The sequence below is a fragment of the Schistocerca nitens genome, chromosome 2, assembly GCF_023898315.1.
Source record: "Schistocerca nitens isolate TAMUIC-IGC-003100 chromosome 2, iqSchNite1.1, whole genome shotgun sequence".
NCBI lineage: Eukaryota > Metazoa > Arthropoda > Insecta > Orthoptera > Acrididae > Schistocerca > Schistocerca nitens.
Window position 1 is genome coordinate 78,791,629 of NC_064615.1, and position 17,531 is coordinate 78,809,159.

General features: G+C 38.7%; 1 protein-coding gene across 1 annotated transcript in view; it reads right to left on the reverse strand.

Moving 5' to 3' along the window:
- The window catches only part of LOC126235756 (sodium-independent sulfate anion transporter), a 136,582-nt gene that overhangs the window by 24,327 nt on the left and 94,724 nt on the right, over window positions 1–17,531 (reverse strand). Inside the window, exons 5-7 of the mRNA XM_049944555.1 lie at window positions 12,268–12,445; window positions 6,582–6,746; window positions 1,361–1,522 (exon numbers count right to left, since the gene is read on the reverse strand). Of these exons, the coding sequence (XP_049800512.1) occupies window positions 1,361–1,522; window positions 6,582–6,746; window positions 12,268–12,445 (505 nt within the window). The remainder of the gene's footprint in view (window positions 1–1,360; window positions 1,523–6,581; window positions 6,747–12,267; window positions 12,446–17,531) is intronic.

Below are 17,531 nucleotides of genomic sequence, written 5' to 3' on the forward strand. Positions count from 1 at the left end.
AATCCAAAAAAGTTCTGCTCATATGTAATGTACACCAGGGCCAAGACACAATCAACACTTTCGCTGTATGATACCAGTGGTAATGTTACTGATGCTGACAACTAAAGTGGAGCTATTAAACAAAGTTTTCTGAAATTCCTTCACCAAAGAAGACAAAGGCAGTATTCCAGAATTTGAATGAAGAGCAACAGTCAACATAGTAGCTTAGAACTAGATATCATTGGTGTACTGAAGCATCTTAAATCACTTAATAAATGCAAGTCTTTTGGTCCAGATAGCATACCAATCAGGTTCCTTTAAGAGTAAGCTGATACAAAAGCCCCTAATTAGCAATCATCCTTAATGAAAGATCCATACCAAAAGACATGAAAGTAGCACAAGTCACACAAATACTCAAGGAAGCAAATAGGAGTAATTCACTGAATTACAGACCTGTATCACTGATGTTGATTTGCAATAGAATTCAGTTTTGTGTCTGTATTCATGATTTTTTGTCAGAAAGGTCACAGTACAACAGAAAACCATTGAGTAAATCAAAAGTGATATCCAGCATTCCCCAAGGAAATGTTGTAGGCTCTTTGCTGCTCTGTAACTGTATGAATCATTTCGGAGACAATCTCAACAGCCCTTTTCAGTTGTTTGCAGGTAGTGCTGTCATTTACCACCCACTTCAAGTTATCAGAAGATCAAAACCAATTGCAAAATGACTTATACATGATAGCTGAGTAAGGAAAAATGTGAGGTCATCCACATGAATATGAAAAGAAATAAATTAAATTTGGGTATCAGTTCAACTAAATACTATGAATTACAATATTATGAACAACTTAAATTGGAACAATCAAGTAGACAATGTTGTCTACTAAAGAGACTGTCTATAAAACTTCCTGGCAGATTAAAACTGTGTGTCGGACCGAGACTCGAACTCGGGACCTTTGTCTTTCATGGGCACTCTGCTGTAGAGTGAAAATTTCAATCTAGAAACATCCCCCAGGCTGTGGCTAAGCCATGTCTCTGCAATATCCTTTCTTCCAGGAGTGCTGGTTCTGCAAGGTTTGCAGGAGAGCAGATAAATAAATGTATAAATTTTATACATATTTATCCCACATGGAATGTTTATTTCTATTATAAGACAAGCCTGAGTGAATGTTGCCTTGCCTTGCCTTGCCTAAGCTTACATGACCAGATTGATACCAGGTGCAGTAAGGATACGAATGCAAATGCAAATGATAGCCATATTTACTTTATACTATAACTGAAAGGTTGAGACCTTGCAAAATAGAAATAATTTAACATTTGTAACATAATGTAGCCGTCTTTAAATCTCAAAATATTTACAGAGAATGTGTAAGTAGCTCACCTGAATATAAACCTACAAGAGGTGTTCGTGCACCACTGGCATTGCTGACAGCACTTCTTGTGAATGCACCACATGCTGGCATAGACTTTACAAATGAGCCAGCAATGTTGCACAATCCCAGTGTAAACATTTCCTGTGTTGCATCAAGTGGTGCACCAGTTGCTGAAATGCAATTAAATACAAAGATTCTGTTTCAATAATGAAGTACTCCATCACAATAATACCACAACTTTGACAGAGGCAACAAGTACAGGCTTGTGATGCAAATGACGTCATGCAAATAGTTAGAGCATAAAGACATCATTATTAACTAAAAACACATAGTCATCATCATAATCGTCATCATCATCAACAATGACAACATTTAAGACTGTTTATGCCTTTCAGCATTCAGTCTGGAGCATAGTCCCCCTTATAAAATTCCTCCATGATCCCCTATTCAGTGCTAACATTGGTGCCTCTTCTGATGTTAAGCCTATTACTTCAAAATCATTCTTAACTGAATCCAGGTACCTTCTCCTTGGTCTACTCTGACTCCTCCTACCCTCTACTGCTGAACCCATGAATCTCTTGGGTAACCTTGCTTCTCCCATGTGTGTAACATGACCCCACCATCTAAGCCTGTTCGCCCTGACTGCTACATCTATAGAGTTCATTCCCAGTTTTTCTTTGATTTCCTCATTGTGGACACCCTCCTGCCATTGTTCCCATCTACTAGTACCTGCAATCATCATATCCATAACCTCAACGTTATTGATAAGGTAACCTGAATCCACCCAGCTTTTGCTCCCATACAACAAAGTTGGTCGGAAGACTGAACGGTGCACAGATAACTTAGTCTTGGTACTGACTTCCTTCTTGCAGAAGAGAGTAGATCGTAGCTGAGCACTCACTGCATTAGCTTTGCTACACCTCGCTTCCAGTTCTTTCACTGTGTTGACATCCTGTGAGAATATGCATCCTAAGTACTTGAAACCATCCACCTGTTCTAACTTTGTTCCTCCTATTTGGCACTCAGTCCTTTTATATCTCTTTCCCACTGACAATACTTTCGTTTTGGAGATGCTAATCTCCAAACTGAGGAAACTGCAAAAAGGTGGGAATTTAAGGAGATGGGACCTGGATAAACTGAAAGAACCAGAGGTTGTACAGAGTTTCAGGGAGAGCATAAGAGAACAATTGACAGGAATGGGGGAAAGAAGTACAGTAGAAGAAGAATGGGTAGCTCTGAGGGATGAAGTAGTGAAGGCAGCAGAGGATCAAGTAGGTAAAAAGAAGAGGGCTAGTAGAAATCCTTGGGTAACAGAAGAAATATTGAACTTAATTGATGAAAGGAGAAAATATAAAAATGCAGTACATGAAGCAGGCAAAAAGGAATACAGACGTCTCAAAAATGAGATCGACAGGAAGTGCAAAATGGCTAAGCAGGGATGGCTAGAAGACAAATGTAAGGATGTTCAAAAAAATGGTTCAAATGGCTCTGAGCACTATGGGACTCAACTGATGTGGTCATCAGTCCCCTAGAACTTAGAACTACTTAAACCTAACTAACCTAAGGACATCACACACATCCATGCCCGAGGCAGGAGTCGAACCTGCGACCATAGCAGTCACACGGTTCCGGACTGCGCGCCTAGAACCGCGAGACCACTGCGGCCGGCATAAGGATGTAGAGGCTTATCTCACTAGGGGTAAGATAGATACTGCCTACAGGAAAATTAAAGAGACCTTTGGAGAAAAGAGAACCGCTTGTATGAATATCAAGAGCTCAGATGGGAACCCAGTTCTAAGCAAAGAAGGGAAAGCAGAAAGGTGGAAGGAGTATATAGAGGGCCTATACAGGGCGATGTACTTGAGGACAATATTATGGAAATGGAAGAGGATGTAGATGAAGATGAAATGGGAGATAGGATACTGCGTGAAGAGTTTGACAGAGCACTGAAAGACCTGAGTCGAAACAAGGCCCCGGGAGTAGACAACATTCCATTAGAACTACTGACAGCCTTGGGAGAGCCAGTCCTGGCAAAACTCTACCATCTGGTGAGCAAGATGTATGAAACAGGCGAAATACCCTCAGACTTCAAGAAGAATATAATAATTCCAATCCCAAAGAAAGCAGGTGTTGACAGATGTGAAAATTACCGAACTATCAGCTTAATAAGTCACAGCTGCAAAATACTAACGTGAATTCTTTACAGACGAATGGAAAAAGTGGTAGAAGCCAACCTCGGGGAAGATCAGTTTGGATTCCGTAGAAAAGTTGGAACACGTGAGGCAATACTGACCTTACGACTTGCTTTAGAAGAAAGATTAAGGAAAGGCAAACTTACATTTCTAGCATTTGTAGACTTAGAGAAAGCTTTTGACAATGTTGACTGGAATACTCTCTTTCAAATTCTAAAGGTGGTAGGGGTAAAATACAGGGAGCGAAAGGCTATGTGCAATTTGTACAGAAACCAGATGGCAGTTATAAGAGTCGAGGGGCATGAAGGGGGGGCAGTGGTTGGGAAGGGAGTGAGACAGGGTTGTAGCCTCTCCCCGATGTTATTCAATCTGTATATTGAGCAAGCAGTAAAGGTAACAAAATAAAAATTCGGAGTAGGTATTAAAATCCATGGAGAAGAAATAAAAACTTTGAGGTTTGCCGATGACATTGTAATTCTGTCAGAGACAGCAAAGGACTTGGAAGAGCAGTTGAACAGAATGGACAGTGTCTTGAAAGGAGGATATAAGATGAACATCAACAAAAGCAAAACGAGGATAATGGAATGTAGCCGAATTAAGTCGGGTGATGCTGAGGGTATTAGATTAGGAAATGAGACACTTAAAGGAGTAAAGGAATTTTGCTATTTGGGGAGCAAAATAACTGATGATGGTCGAAGTAAAGAGGATATAAAATGTAGACTGGCAATGGCAAGGAAAGCGTTTCTGAAGAAGAAAAATTTGGTAACATCGAGTATAGATTTAAATGTCAGGAAGTCGTTTCTGAAAGTATTTGTATGGAGTGTAGCCATGTATGGAAGTGAAATGTGGACAGTAAATAGTTTAGACAAGAAGAGAATAGTAGCTTTCGAAATGTGGTGCTACACAAGAATGCTGAAGATTAGATGGGTAGATCATATAACTAATGAGGAGGTACTGAATAGAATTGGGGAGAAGAGGAGCCTGTGGCACAACTTGACTAGAAGAAAGGATCGGTTGGTAGGACATTTTCTGAGACATCAAGGGATCACCAATTTAGTATTGGAGGGCAGCGTGGAGGGTAAAAATCGTAGAGGGAGACCAAGAGATGAATACACTAAGCAGATTCAGAAGAATGTAGGCTGCAGTAGGTACTGGGAGATGAAGAAGCTTGCACAGGATAGAGTAGCATGGAGAGCTGCATCAAACCAATCTCAGGACTGAAGACCACAACAACAACAACAATCTTCATACCATAGACCATCATTTCTGATCTAGCTCTGAAATATTACTTTGCAAACTATCAATCGAATCTACCATCACAACTAAATCATCCGCATATGCGAGACTGCTTATTTTGTGTTCACATATCTTTATCTCACCCAGCCAGTCTATTGTTTGCAACATATGATCCATAAATAATATGAACAATGGTGGAGACATGTTGCAGCCTTGTCTTACCCCTGAAACTACTCCGAACCATGAACTCAATTTACCGTCAACTCTAGCTGCTGCCTGACTATCTATGTAACGACCTTTAATTGCTTGCAAAAGTTTGCCTCCTATTCCATACTCTCGTAGAACAGACAATAACTTCCTAATAGGAAACTGGTCATATGCCTTTTCTAGATCTATAAAGCACAGATGCAATTCCCTGTTCCACTCGTAACACTTCTCCATTATTTGCCGTAAGCTAAAGATCTGGTCCTGACAACCTCTAAGAGGCCTAAACCCACACTGATTTTCAACCAATTTGTCCTCAACTAATACTCGCACTTTCCTTTCAACAATAACTGAGAAGATTTTACCCACAACGCTGATTAAAGAGATACCTCTGTAGTTGTTACAATCTTTTCTGTTTCCATGGTGTGATTACTGCTTTCGTCCAGTCTGATGGAACCTGTCCTGGCTCCCATGTCATTTCAATAATCCTGTGTAGCCATTTAAGACCTGACATTCCAATGCATCTGGTGTGTTCCGACTTAATTTCATCCACCCCAGCCGCTTTATTGCACTGCAATCTATTGACCATTTTCTCCACTTCCTCAAATGTGATCTTATTTCCATCATCATTCCTATCCCATTGTACATTGAAATCTGAAACATTACTGATCGAATTTTAACCTACATTGAGCAACTCTTCAAAATATTCCCTCCATCTGCCCAAGGCATCAACACATAGTATTAAACAAAAAAGTGGTAGTTAATTCCTAGCTTGTTATGAAACGTACTCCACTAACAAATTAATGTGACTAATTGAGATTTAAAATGTAAGGAAAAGATAGGCTACTACTCACCACAATTATAATATGTTGAGTTGCAGACAGGCACAACAAAAAGATGCTTACACATACGCTTTTGGCCATGGATAATGTGTAAATGTCTTTTCATTGTGCCTGCCTGCAACTCAATGTGTCATCTTTATGGTGAGTAGATCTATCATTTCCTTATATTGTTACTATTCCAACCAGAATAAATTACATTTATCTATGTGTCTGGCTTAGTAAATCACATGGTCAAAACCTTGTGATCAGAGTTGTTTTAAAGAAAACTTCTTTATTTTTGAAAAATATTCATGCTTCTGAAACTTGATTCCCATTATGTCATCTAATTCCATTTTAGACAACTGATTCTCCTATGAATGTTCTATGAATTCTACATTATATAATGTTATCAATACTGGTAAAATAATGCAAACTCTATTAACTGGTAGATAACATTTGAAATCATCCATCTGGTCCCAACCACCATGGTTGTCAGTCATACCAGGAATGCTATTTCTCTTTCTCGCAGTTTTCATTACCTTTATTCCAGTGTTAATCCATAATTTTGCTTTCCCTTTAGTTCCTGTCTTAAATTGTAGCCCTTTTTAGGTTAAACAATTTTTTGTATATAACAGATTAGCTTCTTTATTAACATGTTCTGTGAAAAGTTTATTTATTTAACAAATTAACTGTGCCTACTTCACACAACTATCACTGTGTTTCACATGAGTTTTACAGCATGAAATATTTAAGATATTATAAGTATTTACACTTACAGAAAGCTTTAGCTATTGCCACATTTGCAAGAACTGCTACGACAGGAACAAAAATTGTAGCAGAGCCAAGTTCCTTACACATCTCCACAAAGCCTATTGTCTGGTTATTGTACACTGTAGAAAATGGTGGTAGTCCAAATGGAGGAAGACCAGGTGCTACTTTACCTAAAGAAAATTGAAGAATGTGAGTGATAACAGTTACATGTTAGTTTGTTTGTGTTTCTAATTTTAGCTTCCTCATAATACTGAACAATAGCTGAAAAATAAATTTAATATCATGATATTAAGAAGTTGAAAATCTGATGCAAACAGTAAAAATAAAAGTTTTAATTCTGTATAAAGAATAACTATATAAATGAACTAAAAATTTATTATATGAAAGGGCTGGTCAAAACTTACCTTCAGGAGGTGTAAGTCTTAATGTTGCTGACAGATATATATAAAAGTACAAGAAACTATCATAGCTTTTGGAACTACTAGTTTCTTCCTCAGGGTGGAAAGTGGGATAGATTTAGAATGGAAGTGGTTGTCACTCAGACAATAGGATGAGGGCGACTCATCTATAAGGAGGGCAAGGTGAAACAAACCTCCATCTGAAGCTAAGTATTGAAGTGACCAGTTTCACAACTCTATTTGTGTGTGAATATATTTGTTTACATTCTTAAGTAATTACAATGACATGTGAAACATAAAACTCTGAATGTTTATTTACACATCAAGTTACTTGCCATTAAAATTATTTATGTATATTAACATATTTTTTCGAAAGAATAAATTGCACAAGGATTGCTGTCTTTTTCAGTGCCTGATTGTGACTCAATGCCTCCTCTATGTGGTGAGTAGCAATCTATCCTTTCTACACTGTATTATTCTATGCTGGACTTCCCATAGTGTAATATATTTTTTAAAATTTTTTTATGTAATTTTGATCAAAGGTGCTCATACAACAGTTTGTAAGAGGGGGGTGGGGGCTGACCTGGAGGTATGGAGAATTTTTAATATTTTGGAAGAAGAATGGTGACTTTTAAGTAGCCATAAAATGTTCCAGTTCCAACTCTGGTAAAAACCTGCGTAATAGCAATTTTAAAATTACTTTCTTGAAAGAAAACCAGCTGACTAAACCATATTTTTTCCATTCCTTGGGAGCTGGGGAGGGGGGAGGGGTTGGCTTGCTGCCAGGTATGGGTGCCCTTGATTATAATGATATGTGAAGTATAAAATCCATTAATGGGTGTATATACATAAAGTTAGCAGATATAATATGAAAATATAACAATGTAGCACATAAAACATCTATTACCTTCATCACTTACATAGATTTAATAACAATATATTTGCTTCACATATGCAAAAAACTGCAAACAAAATGAATGTACAGAAAACAGTGTCTTTTTTATGAGTATTTTGTATCAAGTTTACTTTTACAAATAGCAAAAAACAACTAACAAATATATGAGCAAACAGAGAGATTGCTGCTCACCACAAAGATGAAACATTGAGCTACAGAAAGGCACAAAAAAAGACTGTTACACATTTAGCTTTTGGCCAAACTTTTATTCAGAAAAGGAAACACACAAGAAAGCACAATTCACCCACAAATGACCACCACCTCTGGCTGTTCGGATTGGAATGCATTTGTCAAGTTGAACAGAAACAGCAACCTGGAGAGGGCAAGCAAGGGGAAGGAATCGCTGTGTATGGGGTGAGGGGGTGGGGTGGCGGAGGGGGTGGGGGGGGGGGGTGGGAGGAGAGCACTGTCTGGTGTAATGTGCAGGAATCACCAAAGGAAGCATGACAAGACTGCCACCACCTGGGAAACTTTTCCATAATTATCTAGTGACTTTTTTCTCTACTGATTTGGGCATTGAAATCAAACAGAAAATTTTTTCTGTCCTATTTGGAGATCTTAGCCATCACTGACTAATGTTATCCAGAATTTCTCTGTTGCTTTGGGGTCTTTTTTTATCTACAGTTATGGAGGTGTGTATGTTGATCATAGTCTATTTCTTGTTAGTGCATTGTAAGCGCACTGTTGTTAGCCTGCTGTTGATGGGGTCACTTCTCTGATTGAACTGACAATCTTCTTGTGTACCATGAAGGCCCAGACCAAAAGAGGGGCCCCATCAGCAATTTGTTTTTCTGTCTTTCTCTTGAAAATAAGGTAGTTTTCCTTATCCAGTGTGTCTTCATCTGTTATGCATGCTTCCTGCAGGGCTAGTACCATTATCTTTTGTTTATCATACTGTAATGTTAGGCTGTGTAGTTTTCCTGGTTGGATCAGTGTTTTTATGTCAAAGGTTCCAAGAAATGTAGAAGTTTTGTGTGGAAGTTTGTCACAGAACTGACTTTCTCTGTTATGATGTAGGCCCAGGTTCGTCAGTTCCTGGTTCCCATCTGTTGGTTGGACTGGTTAACACCTGGGGTATTGTTACTATTCCTCACTTGAGTCATCATGAGAGTAAACTGAAAAAAGGCAAAAATAATGAGCAGTAGCAGAAAAGAAATTAGTGCTGATGCAACTTTAAAACTAGGGGCCACAAGTAGATTAAGTGAAGGAATTCTGTTATCTCAGAAGCAAAATAACTCCTGACAGATTGGGGAAGCAGGAATAAAAAGCAGACTAGAACAGGAAATGAGAGCATTCCTGGCCAAAAGATGTCTGCTAGTATCGAACATGAACCGTAATCTCAGGAAGGCATTATTGAGAATGTATATTTGGAGCACAGCATTCTATAAAAGAGAATCATAGGTTGTGGTGAAATTGGAAAATAAGAGATATGAAGCATCTGAAATGTAGTACTACTGAAGGATGTTGAAGGTTAGGTGGCCTGATAAGATAAGAAATGAGGAGATTCTCTGCAGAATTGGTAAGGACATGAACACCTGAAAAATGTTGACTACAAGATAGGATGATAAGGTATGTGTTAGGACATCACGGAATACTGCCCATGGCACTTGACGGAATCGTATAGGGTAAGAACTGTAGGACAGCACAGAGATTAGAAAATATCAAGTAAACAATTGCTGCTCTGAAATGAAGAGGTTGGCATGAGAGAGAAATTCATAGCAGGCCACATTAAAGCAGTTAGAAGACATAAAAAAGCAATAATCAAAGGTTTATGGATGAATGCAGGTTGTCTTTTTTTTATATATAGTATCTGTTAGTCACAGAATGGAGATCTTTATTGGGGAGACACAGCTTCTAACTAAATTACAGAGATGAACCACAAATTCCTCAAGAAAACTGTTATCTTATATTATTATCATAATAATTAAAATTAAATATAATTGAGGGAAACATTCCACGCGGGAAAAATATATTTAAAACAAAGATGATGTGACTTACCATACGAAAGCACTGGCAGGTCGATAGAAACACAAACAAACACACACATACACACAAAATTCTAGCTTTCGCAACCAATGGTTGATTCGTCAGGAAAGAGGGAAGGAGAGGGAAAGACGAAAGGATGTGGGTTTTAAGGGAGAGGGTAAGGAGTCATTCCAATCCCGGGAGCGGAAAGACTTACCTTAGGGGGAAAAAAGGACAGGTATACACTCGCACACTCGCGGATGGATATGTGTGTGTGTGCGAATGTATACCTGTCCTTTTTTCCCCCTAAGGTAAGTCTTTCCGCTCCCAGGATTGGAATGACTCCTTACCCTCTCCCTTAAAACCCACATCCTTTCGTCTTTCCCTCTCCTTCCCTCTTTCCTGACGAATCAACCATTGGTTGCAAAAGCTAGAATTTTGTGTGTATGTGTGTGTTTGTTTGTGTTTCTATTGACCTACCAGCGCTTTCGTATGGTAAGTCACATCATCTTTGTTTTAAATATAATTAAAATTAAAGCTTTTTATGTCTTTATTATTAATGCTTTTCATGTAGTTCATCACTAGTCTTGTGCACCACAACATCACAAGTAATCTTCTTTTCTTCCACTTCTCTTTGCCACAGATCAGTGCAGAATTGTGGAACAAAGGTATGAAATGATAGTTGTGCCAGAACTATCCTCTTCCATAGGCTGTAAGGTGGTTTGCTGGATATAGATATAGGTGAGGACATATACAGAAAACAATCCACATTGCAGCTGTCACTATTTGCTTTTATGGGTAATAAACAGGAATTGCTACATTTGGCTTTAAAAATCTCACATCTTACGTCTTGGGTAAAATCTTCAAAATTGGAATATTGGGGCAAATTCAAATAGCTCCAAGAACAATTCTCAGGCCTTTTTTTAATGCTATATGTTGGTCCAGAGAGCAAAATTTCATTTAATCTTTTCCAGTACTTTTGTTGTTATAATAAACATAGGAGATTTCTCTCTGCTGTTTCCTTCTGGCACTTATTACAGAAGCTGTTATATAAGAAGGTACACTGAAGAAAGAGAAACTTACATTATAGCATGTGCAGATAGTTTTTGACAATATTGACTGGAATACTCTCTTTTGGATTCTAAAGGCAGAAGAGATAAAATATCAGGTGCAAAAGGTGTTCTGCACCTTGTGTAAAAACCAGACTGCATTTATAAAAGTTGAAGAATATGAAAGGAAAACAGCAGTTCAGTGGGGAGTGTGACAGGATTGTGGCCTATCGCCAATGTTATTCAATCTGCACATAAGCAAGCATTAAAAGAAACCAAGGAAAAAATTTGGAAGAGAAATTAAATTTCAAGGACAGAAAAAAAAAAAAGGTTTGATGATGACACTGTAATTTTTCGGATATGATAAAAGACTTTGAGAAAATTAGGATGTGATGGTTAGCTTCTTGAAAAGAGATTATAACATTAATATGAACAAAAGTAAAAATATGATGATTCAACGCAGTCAAATTAAATCAGGTGATGTTGAGGGAACTAGATTAAGAAATGAGTCACTAAAAGTAGTGGGTTTGCTAAATGGGCATCAAAATAACTGATGATGGCTGAAGTAGAGAGGACATGAAATACAAACTGGTAACAGCAAGAAAAGCATTTATGAAAAAGATAAAACTTTTAAAGATAAAGATAAAACTTAAGGATAAAACTTTTAAAGTTAAGTGTTAGGAAGTCCTTTCTGAAAGTATTTGTCTGGAATACAGCATAGTATGGAAGTGAAACTGCTATGATAAACAGTTCAGACAAGAAGAGTATAAAAGCTTTTGAAGTGTGGTAATACAGAAGAATGCTGCAGATTTTATGCTTAAATCACATAACTAATGAATTTAACTGGGGAGAATAGAAGCAAAAACTTCATGGCAGATTAATTTATGGTATGCCTTAAGAAAAAGAAAGAACTGGTTAATAGAACACATCTTGAGGTACCAAGGGGACATTAGTTTGATAATGGAGAAGAGTGTGAGGGGTAAAAACTGTAGAGGGAGGTCAGTGTTTGACTAAGGTAAGGTCAACTACATGTCATATAAGATATCAAGTCAATTAATTTACATTTTTTACATTTATAATTTCCATTTAGTCTATAATAAACAGCAGATTAATTCAGAAATACAGGTAAATTTCTAACTCCTCTATGTAAACTATCAGAGTTGGTATGTAATGTTTCTCAAGTTGTAGATATGCCAAATCTTTTGGTGTTGTTGTACTATTAGAATGAAGCAATCATTACATTCATGCTCTGTTAATGCTGTTCACAAAAAAATATTGCACACTGAAAGTTCTCCTCTCCTTGTAAATTGAAAGTGGAACTTACGTGACAATCTGAAAGGTGTTAAACCATGGGCACTGAGACCATATGCTACAAAGGAACAAATAAGAACTGTAATGGCATTTCTTGAGATTGAAATAAACCATAGTAATTTCCTTATTCTTCTCTGAGATGGAGTCTGGTGTTCAACATTATCTGGACCAACTTTCACATCCTTCAGTTTCTGTTTAAAAGAAAGTAAAAGATTTATCAAAAGGAAAGTTCACTTGCCAAGCATACAAAATTGTGAAACAGCATTTCTTTGAGAGGCAAAATTTTTGAGTGCTGTCAATGGGCACAAATAAACATACTTGAGACTATCCAACATTTTGGAACTATTAGCTCCTTCCTAACGGAGGAAAGATGTACACATTATGGAAGTTTAGAAAGGAAGGGCAGGTGATTCAGACCTCAAGGCCAAGATGTATGTGACTCACTTGTTTTGAGTCTTCTGTCACCCTCACAATTGGTGCTTTCCTCTCATTCTGGGGTTTGAGTGACCTGCCCTTCATATATAACCTTTCTTAACCTATCCCTCTTTCATCCCCAAGGAATGACTAATGGTTCCAAAACCTAGGATAGCTTCAAGTAGTTTTATATATGTCTACTGGCAGTATTACAAAATTTTGCCTCATGAACAAAAATATTGACAAGTAATTCTGTCTTATATGACACAAGAAAAATACAGGGTGATTCAAAAAGAATACCACAACTTTAGGAATTTAAAACTCTGCAACGACAAAAGGCAGAGCTAAGCACTATCTGTCGGCGAATTAAGGGAGCTATAAAGTTTCATTTAGTTGTACATTTGTTCGCTTGAGGCGCTGTTGACTAGGCGTCAGCGTCAGTTGATGCTAAGATGGCGACCGCTCAACAGAAAGCTTTTTGTGTTATTGAGTACGGCAGAAGTGAATCGACGACAGTTGTTCAGCGTGCATTTCGAACGAAGTATGGTGTTAAACCTCCTGATAGGTGGTGTATTAAACGTTGGTATAAACAGTTTACAGAGAATGGGTGTTTGTGCAAAGGGAAAAGTTCTGGACGGCCGAGAACGAGTGACAGAGCACTTCATCACTGGCCTCCAAGAAGCCCTGATCTTACCCCCTGCGATTTTTTCTTATGGGGGTATGTTAAGGATATGGTGTTTCGGCCACCTCTCCCAGCCACCATTGATGATTTGAAACGAGAAATAACAGCAGCTATCCAAACTGATATGCTACAGAGAGTGTGGAACGAGTTGGAGTATCGGGTTGATATTGCTCGTGTGTCTGGAGGGGGCCATATTGAACATCTCTGAACTTGTTTTTGAGTGAAAAAAAACCTTTTTAAATACTCTTTGTAATGATGTATAACAGAAGGTTATATTATGTTTCTTTCATTAAATACACATTTTTAAAGTTGTGGTATTCTTTTTGAATCATCCTGTATATTCTGTCATAGGACACCACTTTAAAATATTTTACATCAGTGGGTAGTAAATGTGTATTATGTTGAAGGTGTCACAATGTTTTTAGACATCTTTTGTTGTTGATGATTTACAGGTCCCCCAAATGATGGCACATCTACAATATGGCAATAGAAAGATTGCTACCTACCATAAAGAAGACACATTAAGTTGCTGATAGGTGCAATTAAAAGACATTCATGTAAAGCTTTTGGCCACAGCCTTCATCATAAAAAAAAAGAAACACTTGCCATTCATGTACACAAGGAAGCACACCTCATTTATACATGACTGCCAACTCTGGCAGCTCAGGCTGGAATGCAGCTATCATGTGGGATGCAAGCAGCAGTCTGGATGGGGCAGGAGAGGGGAAAGGATAGTAGTGCAAGACTAAGGGAGAGACGAACTCTGTCTGACGGAGTGTGCAGGGACAAGAATCCCAAGAGACACAGTGTCAGGAGGTTGTGGAGCAGGGACGTGGGGAAAAAAGGAGAGGAATGGGACAAGACAGGTCAGAGGCGGGTAAAACAAGAGGATGGAGTTGAGAATGGGGAGGAGATGATAGGACAGAGGGGGTGGGAACAGTATGTTACCATAGGTTGAGGCTGGGATAATTACAGGAGCAGAGAATTTGATGTAAGGATAACTCCCATCTTCGCAGTTCAGAAAAGCTGGTGGTGTAGGGAAGGACCCAGATGGCTCACGTAGTGATGCAGCCATTGAAATCAAACATGTTACGTTCAGCTGCATGTTGCACCACAGGTTGGTCTACTTTGCTCTTGACCACAGTTGAGAGGAGTCATTCATCCTGATGTACAGCTGGTTGGTAGTCATACCAATATAAAAAGCTGTGCAATGATTGCAGCAGAGATGGTAAATGACATGACTGCTTTCACAAGGGACCGGGACACTAATGGGCTAGGATAAACCTGTGACAGGACTGGAATGGGAAGTGCTGAGTGAGTGGACTGGGCAGATCTTACACCTGTGTCTTGCACAGGGATATGATCCTTGGCAAAGGGTTGGGATTGGGAGTGGCACAGGGATGGATTAGGATGTGGAGGCCAGGTGGGTGATGGAACGCCACTTTAGGAGGGGTGGAAAGGATCTCGAGTAGGATGTCCCTCATTTCAGAGCATGATGATTGGTAATCAAAGCCCTGGCAAAGGATTTGGTTCAGTTGTTCCAGTCCAGAGTGGTACTGGGTGATGAAGGTGGCACTTCTTTGTGGCTGGTTCTTGGAGGTGGTAGAAGGATTGGAAATGGCATGGGCAATTTGTTTGCTGTGTGTGAAAGCCTTGTTGGATGCATCACCATACTGAGCAAGGGAGTTCAAGTAATTGCAAATACACCGTACCCAGGTGGCCAGGCCCATATTGGAGGATTTTTTGGTGTGAAAGGATTGCCAGTTGTCAAATGCAGGTACTGTTGGTGGTTGGTGGATTCAGTGTGGACAGAGGTGCACATGGTGTCGTCAGAGAGGAGGAAGTCAACATATAACAAGGTGGCTCACTAGGTTGAAGAGAACCATGTCAAGTGGATGGGAGAGAAGTTGTTGAGGGTATGAAGGAATGAAGATAGGGTGTCCTTGCCATGAGTCCAGATCATGAAGATATCATCAATGAACATGAACCATACTAGGGGTTTGTTGTTATGGGAGTCTAGGAAGATCTCCTGTATATGGACCATGAACAGTTTGGTGTAGGAAAGTGCCATGTGGGTGCCCATAGCTGTCCCACAGATTTGTTTCTATATGTGTGGGTCCTGAAGAGGGGCAACAGCCTTTTCAGTAGTTGCAGGGGCAACAGTCTGGATGATTGACTGATCTGGCCTTGTAACATCAACCAAAATGGCCTTGCTGTGCTGGTACTGCGAACGGCTGAAAGCAGGGGGAAACTACATCCATAACTTTTCCCGAGGGCATGCAGCTTTATTGTATGATCAAATGATGATGGCGTCCTCTTGGGTAAAATGTTATGGGGGTAAAATGGTCCCCCATTTGGATCTCCAGGAAGGGGCTCCTCATGGGGACGTCGTTATCAGGAGAAACAAAACTGGTGTTCTAAGGATTGGAGCGTGGAACTTCACATTGCTTATTCAGGCAGGTAGGGTGGAAAATTTAAAAAGGGAAATGGATAGGTTAAAGTTGATATAGTGGTAATTAGTGAAGTTTGGTGGCTGGAGGAACAAGGCTTCTGGTCAGGTGAATATGGGGCTATAAATACAAAATCAAATAACGGTAATGCAGGAGTAAGTTTAATAATGAATAAAAAAATAGGAACGTTGATAAGCTACTACGAACAGCATAGTGAAAAAATTATTGTAACCAACATAGACACGAAGCCCACATCTACCACAGTAGTACAAGTTACACAGATGATGAAGAGATTGAAGAAATGTATGATGCGATAAAAGAAATTATTCAGACTGTTAAGGGAGATGAAAATTTAATAGTGGTGGAGGATTGAAATTCAATTGTAGGAAAAGGAAAAGAAGATAAGTAGTTGGTGAATTTGGAGTGGGGGTAAGGAATGAAAGAGGAAATCACCTGGTAGAATTTTCTGCAGAGTGCAACTTAATCATAGCTAACACTTGGTTTAAGAATCATGAAAGAAGGTTGCCTACATGGAAGAGCCCTAGAGACACTGGTAGGTTTCATATACATTATATAATGGTAAGACAGAGATTTAGGGACCAGGTTTTAAATTGTAAGACATTTCCAGGGGCAGATGTGGACTCTGGCCACAATTTATTGTTTATGAACTGTGGAATAAAACTGAAGAAACTGCAAACAGGTATAAACTTAAGGAGATGGGATCTGGATAAACTGAAAGAATCAGAGGTTATAGAAATTTTCAGAGACAGCATAAGAGAAGGGTTGCAAGGACAGGGTAAAGAAATACACTAGAAGAAGAATGGGTAGCTTTGAGAGATGAAATATTGAAGGCAGCAGAGGATCAAGTAGGTAAAATGGAATACAAACGTCTCAGAAATGAGATCGACAGGAAGTGCAAAATGACTAAGCAGGGATGGCTAGAGGACAAATGTAAGGATGTAGAAGCATATACCACTAGGGGTAAGATAGATACTGCCTACAGGAAAATTAAAGAGACCTTTAGAGAAAAGAGAACCACCTGTATGAATATCAAGAGCTCAGATGGAAAACCAGTCCTAAGCAAAGAAGGGAAAGCAGAAAGGTGGAAAGAGTGTATAGAGGGTCTTTACAAGGGTGATGTACTTGAGGGCAATATTATGGAAATGAAAGAGGACGTAGATGAAAATGAAATAGGAGATATGATACTGCCTGGGGAATTTGACAGATCATTGAAAGACCTAAGTCAAAACAAGGCCCGGGAGTAGACGACATTTCATTAGAACTACTCTTATCCTTGGGAGAGGCAGCCATGACAAAACTCTTCCATCTGATGAGCAAGATGTATGAGATAGGCAAAATAACCCTCAGACTTTAAGAAAAATATAACAATTCCAATCCCAAAGAAAGCAGGTGTTGATAGGTGTTGTAACGTTCCCTGGCAGCACACACAATTAATAATAAACTAAAATTTAGTTGTACTATATACGCCACTATGAAACAATTTGTATATACTGTAATTCTTTAACAAAAAATATTATTTAATTTTGTATAAAGGACGTTGGTTGTTATTGTAATATTTTCTGTAATAATATTCTCGATGTATTTATGATCGTAATATTTCTATACTCGTAATGTAATTACGAAATATGTTAATATCTGCGATGAAAAAAATGTAAAATACAGCCACAGAGGAAAATAATGTTGTAAGATTACAAAGAGACATTCACAATC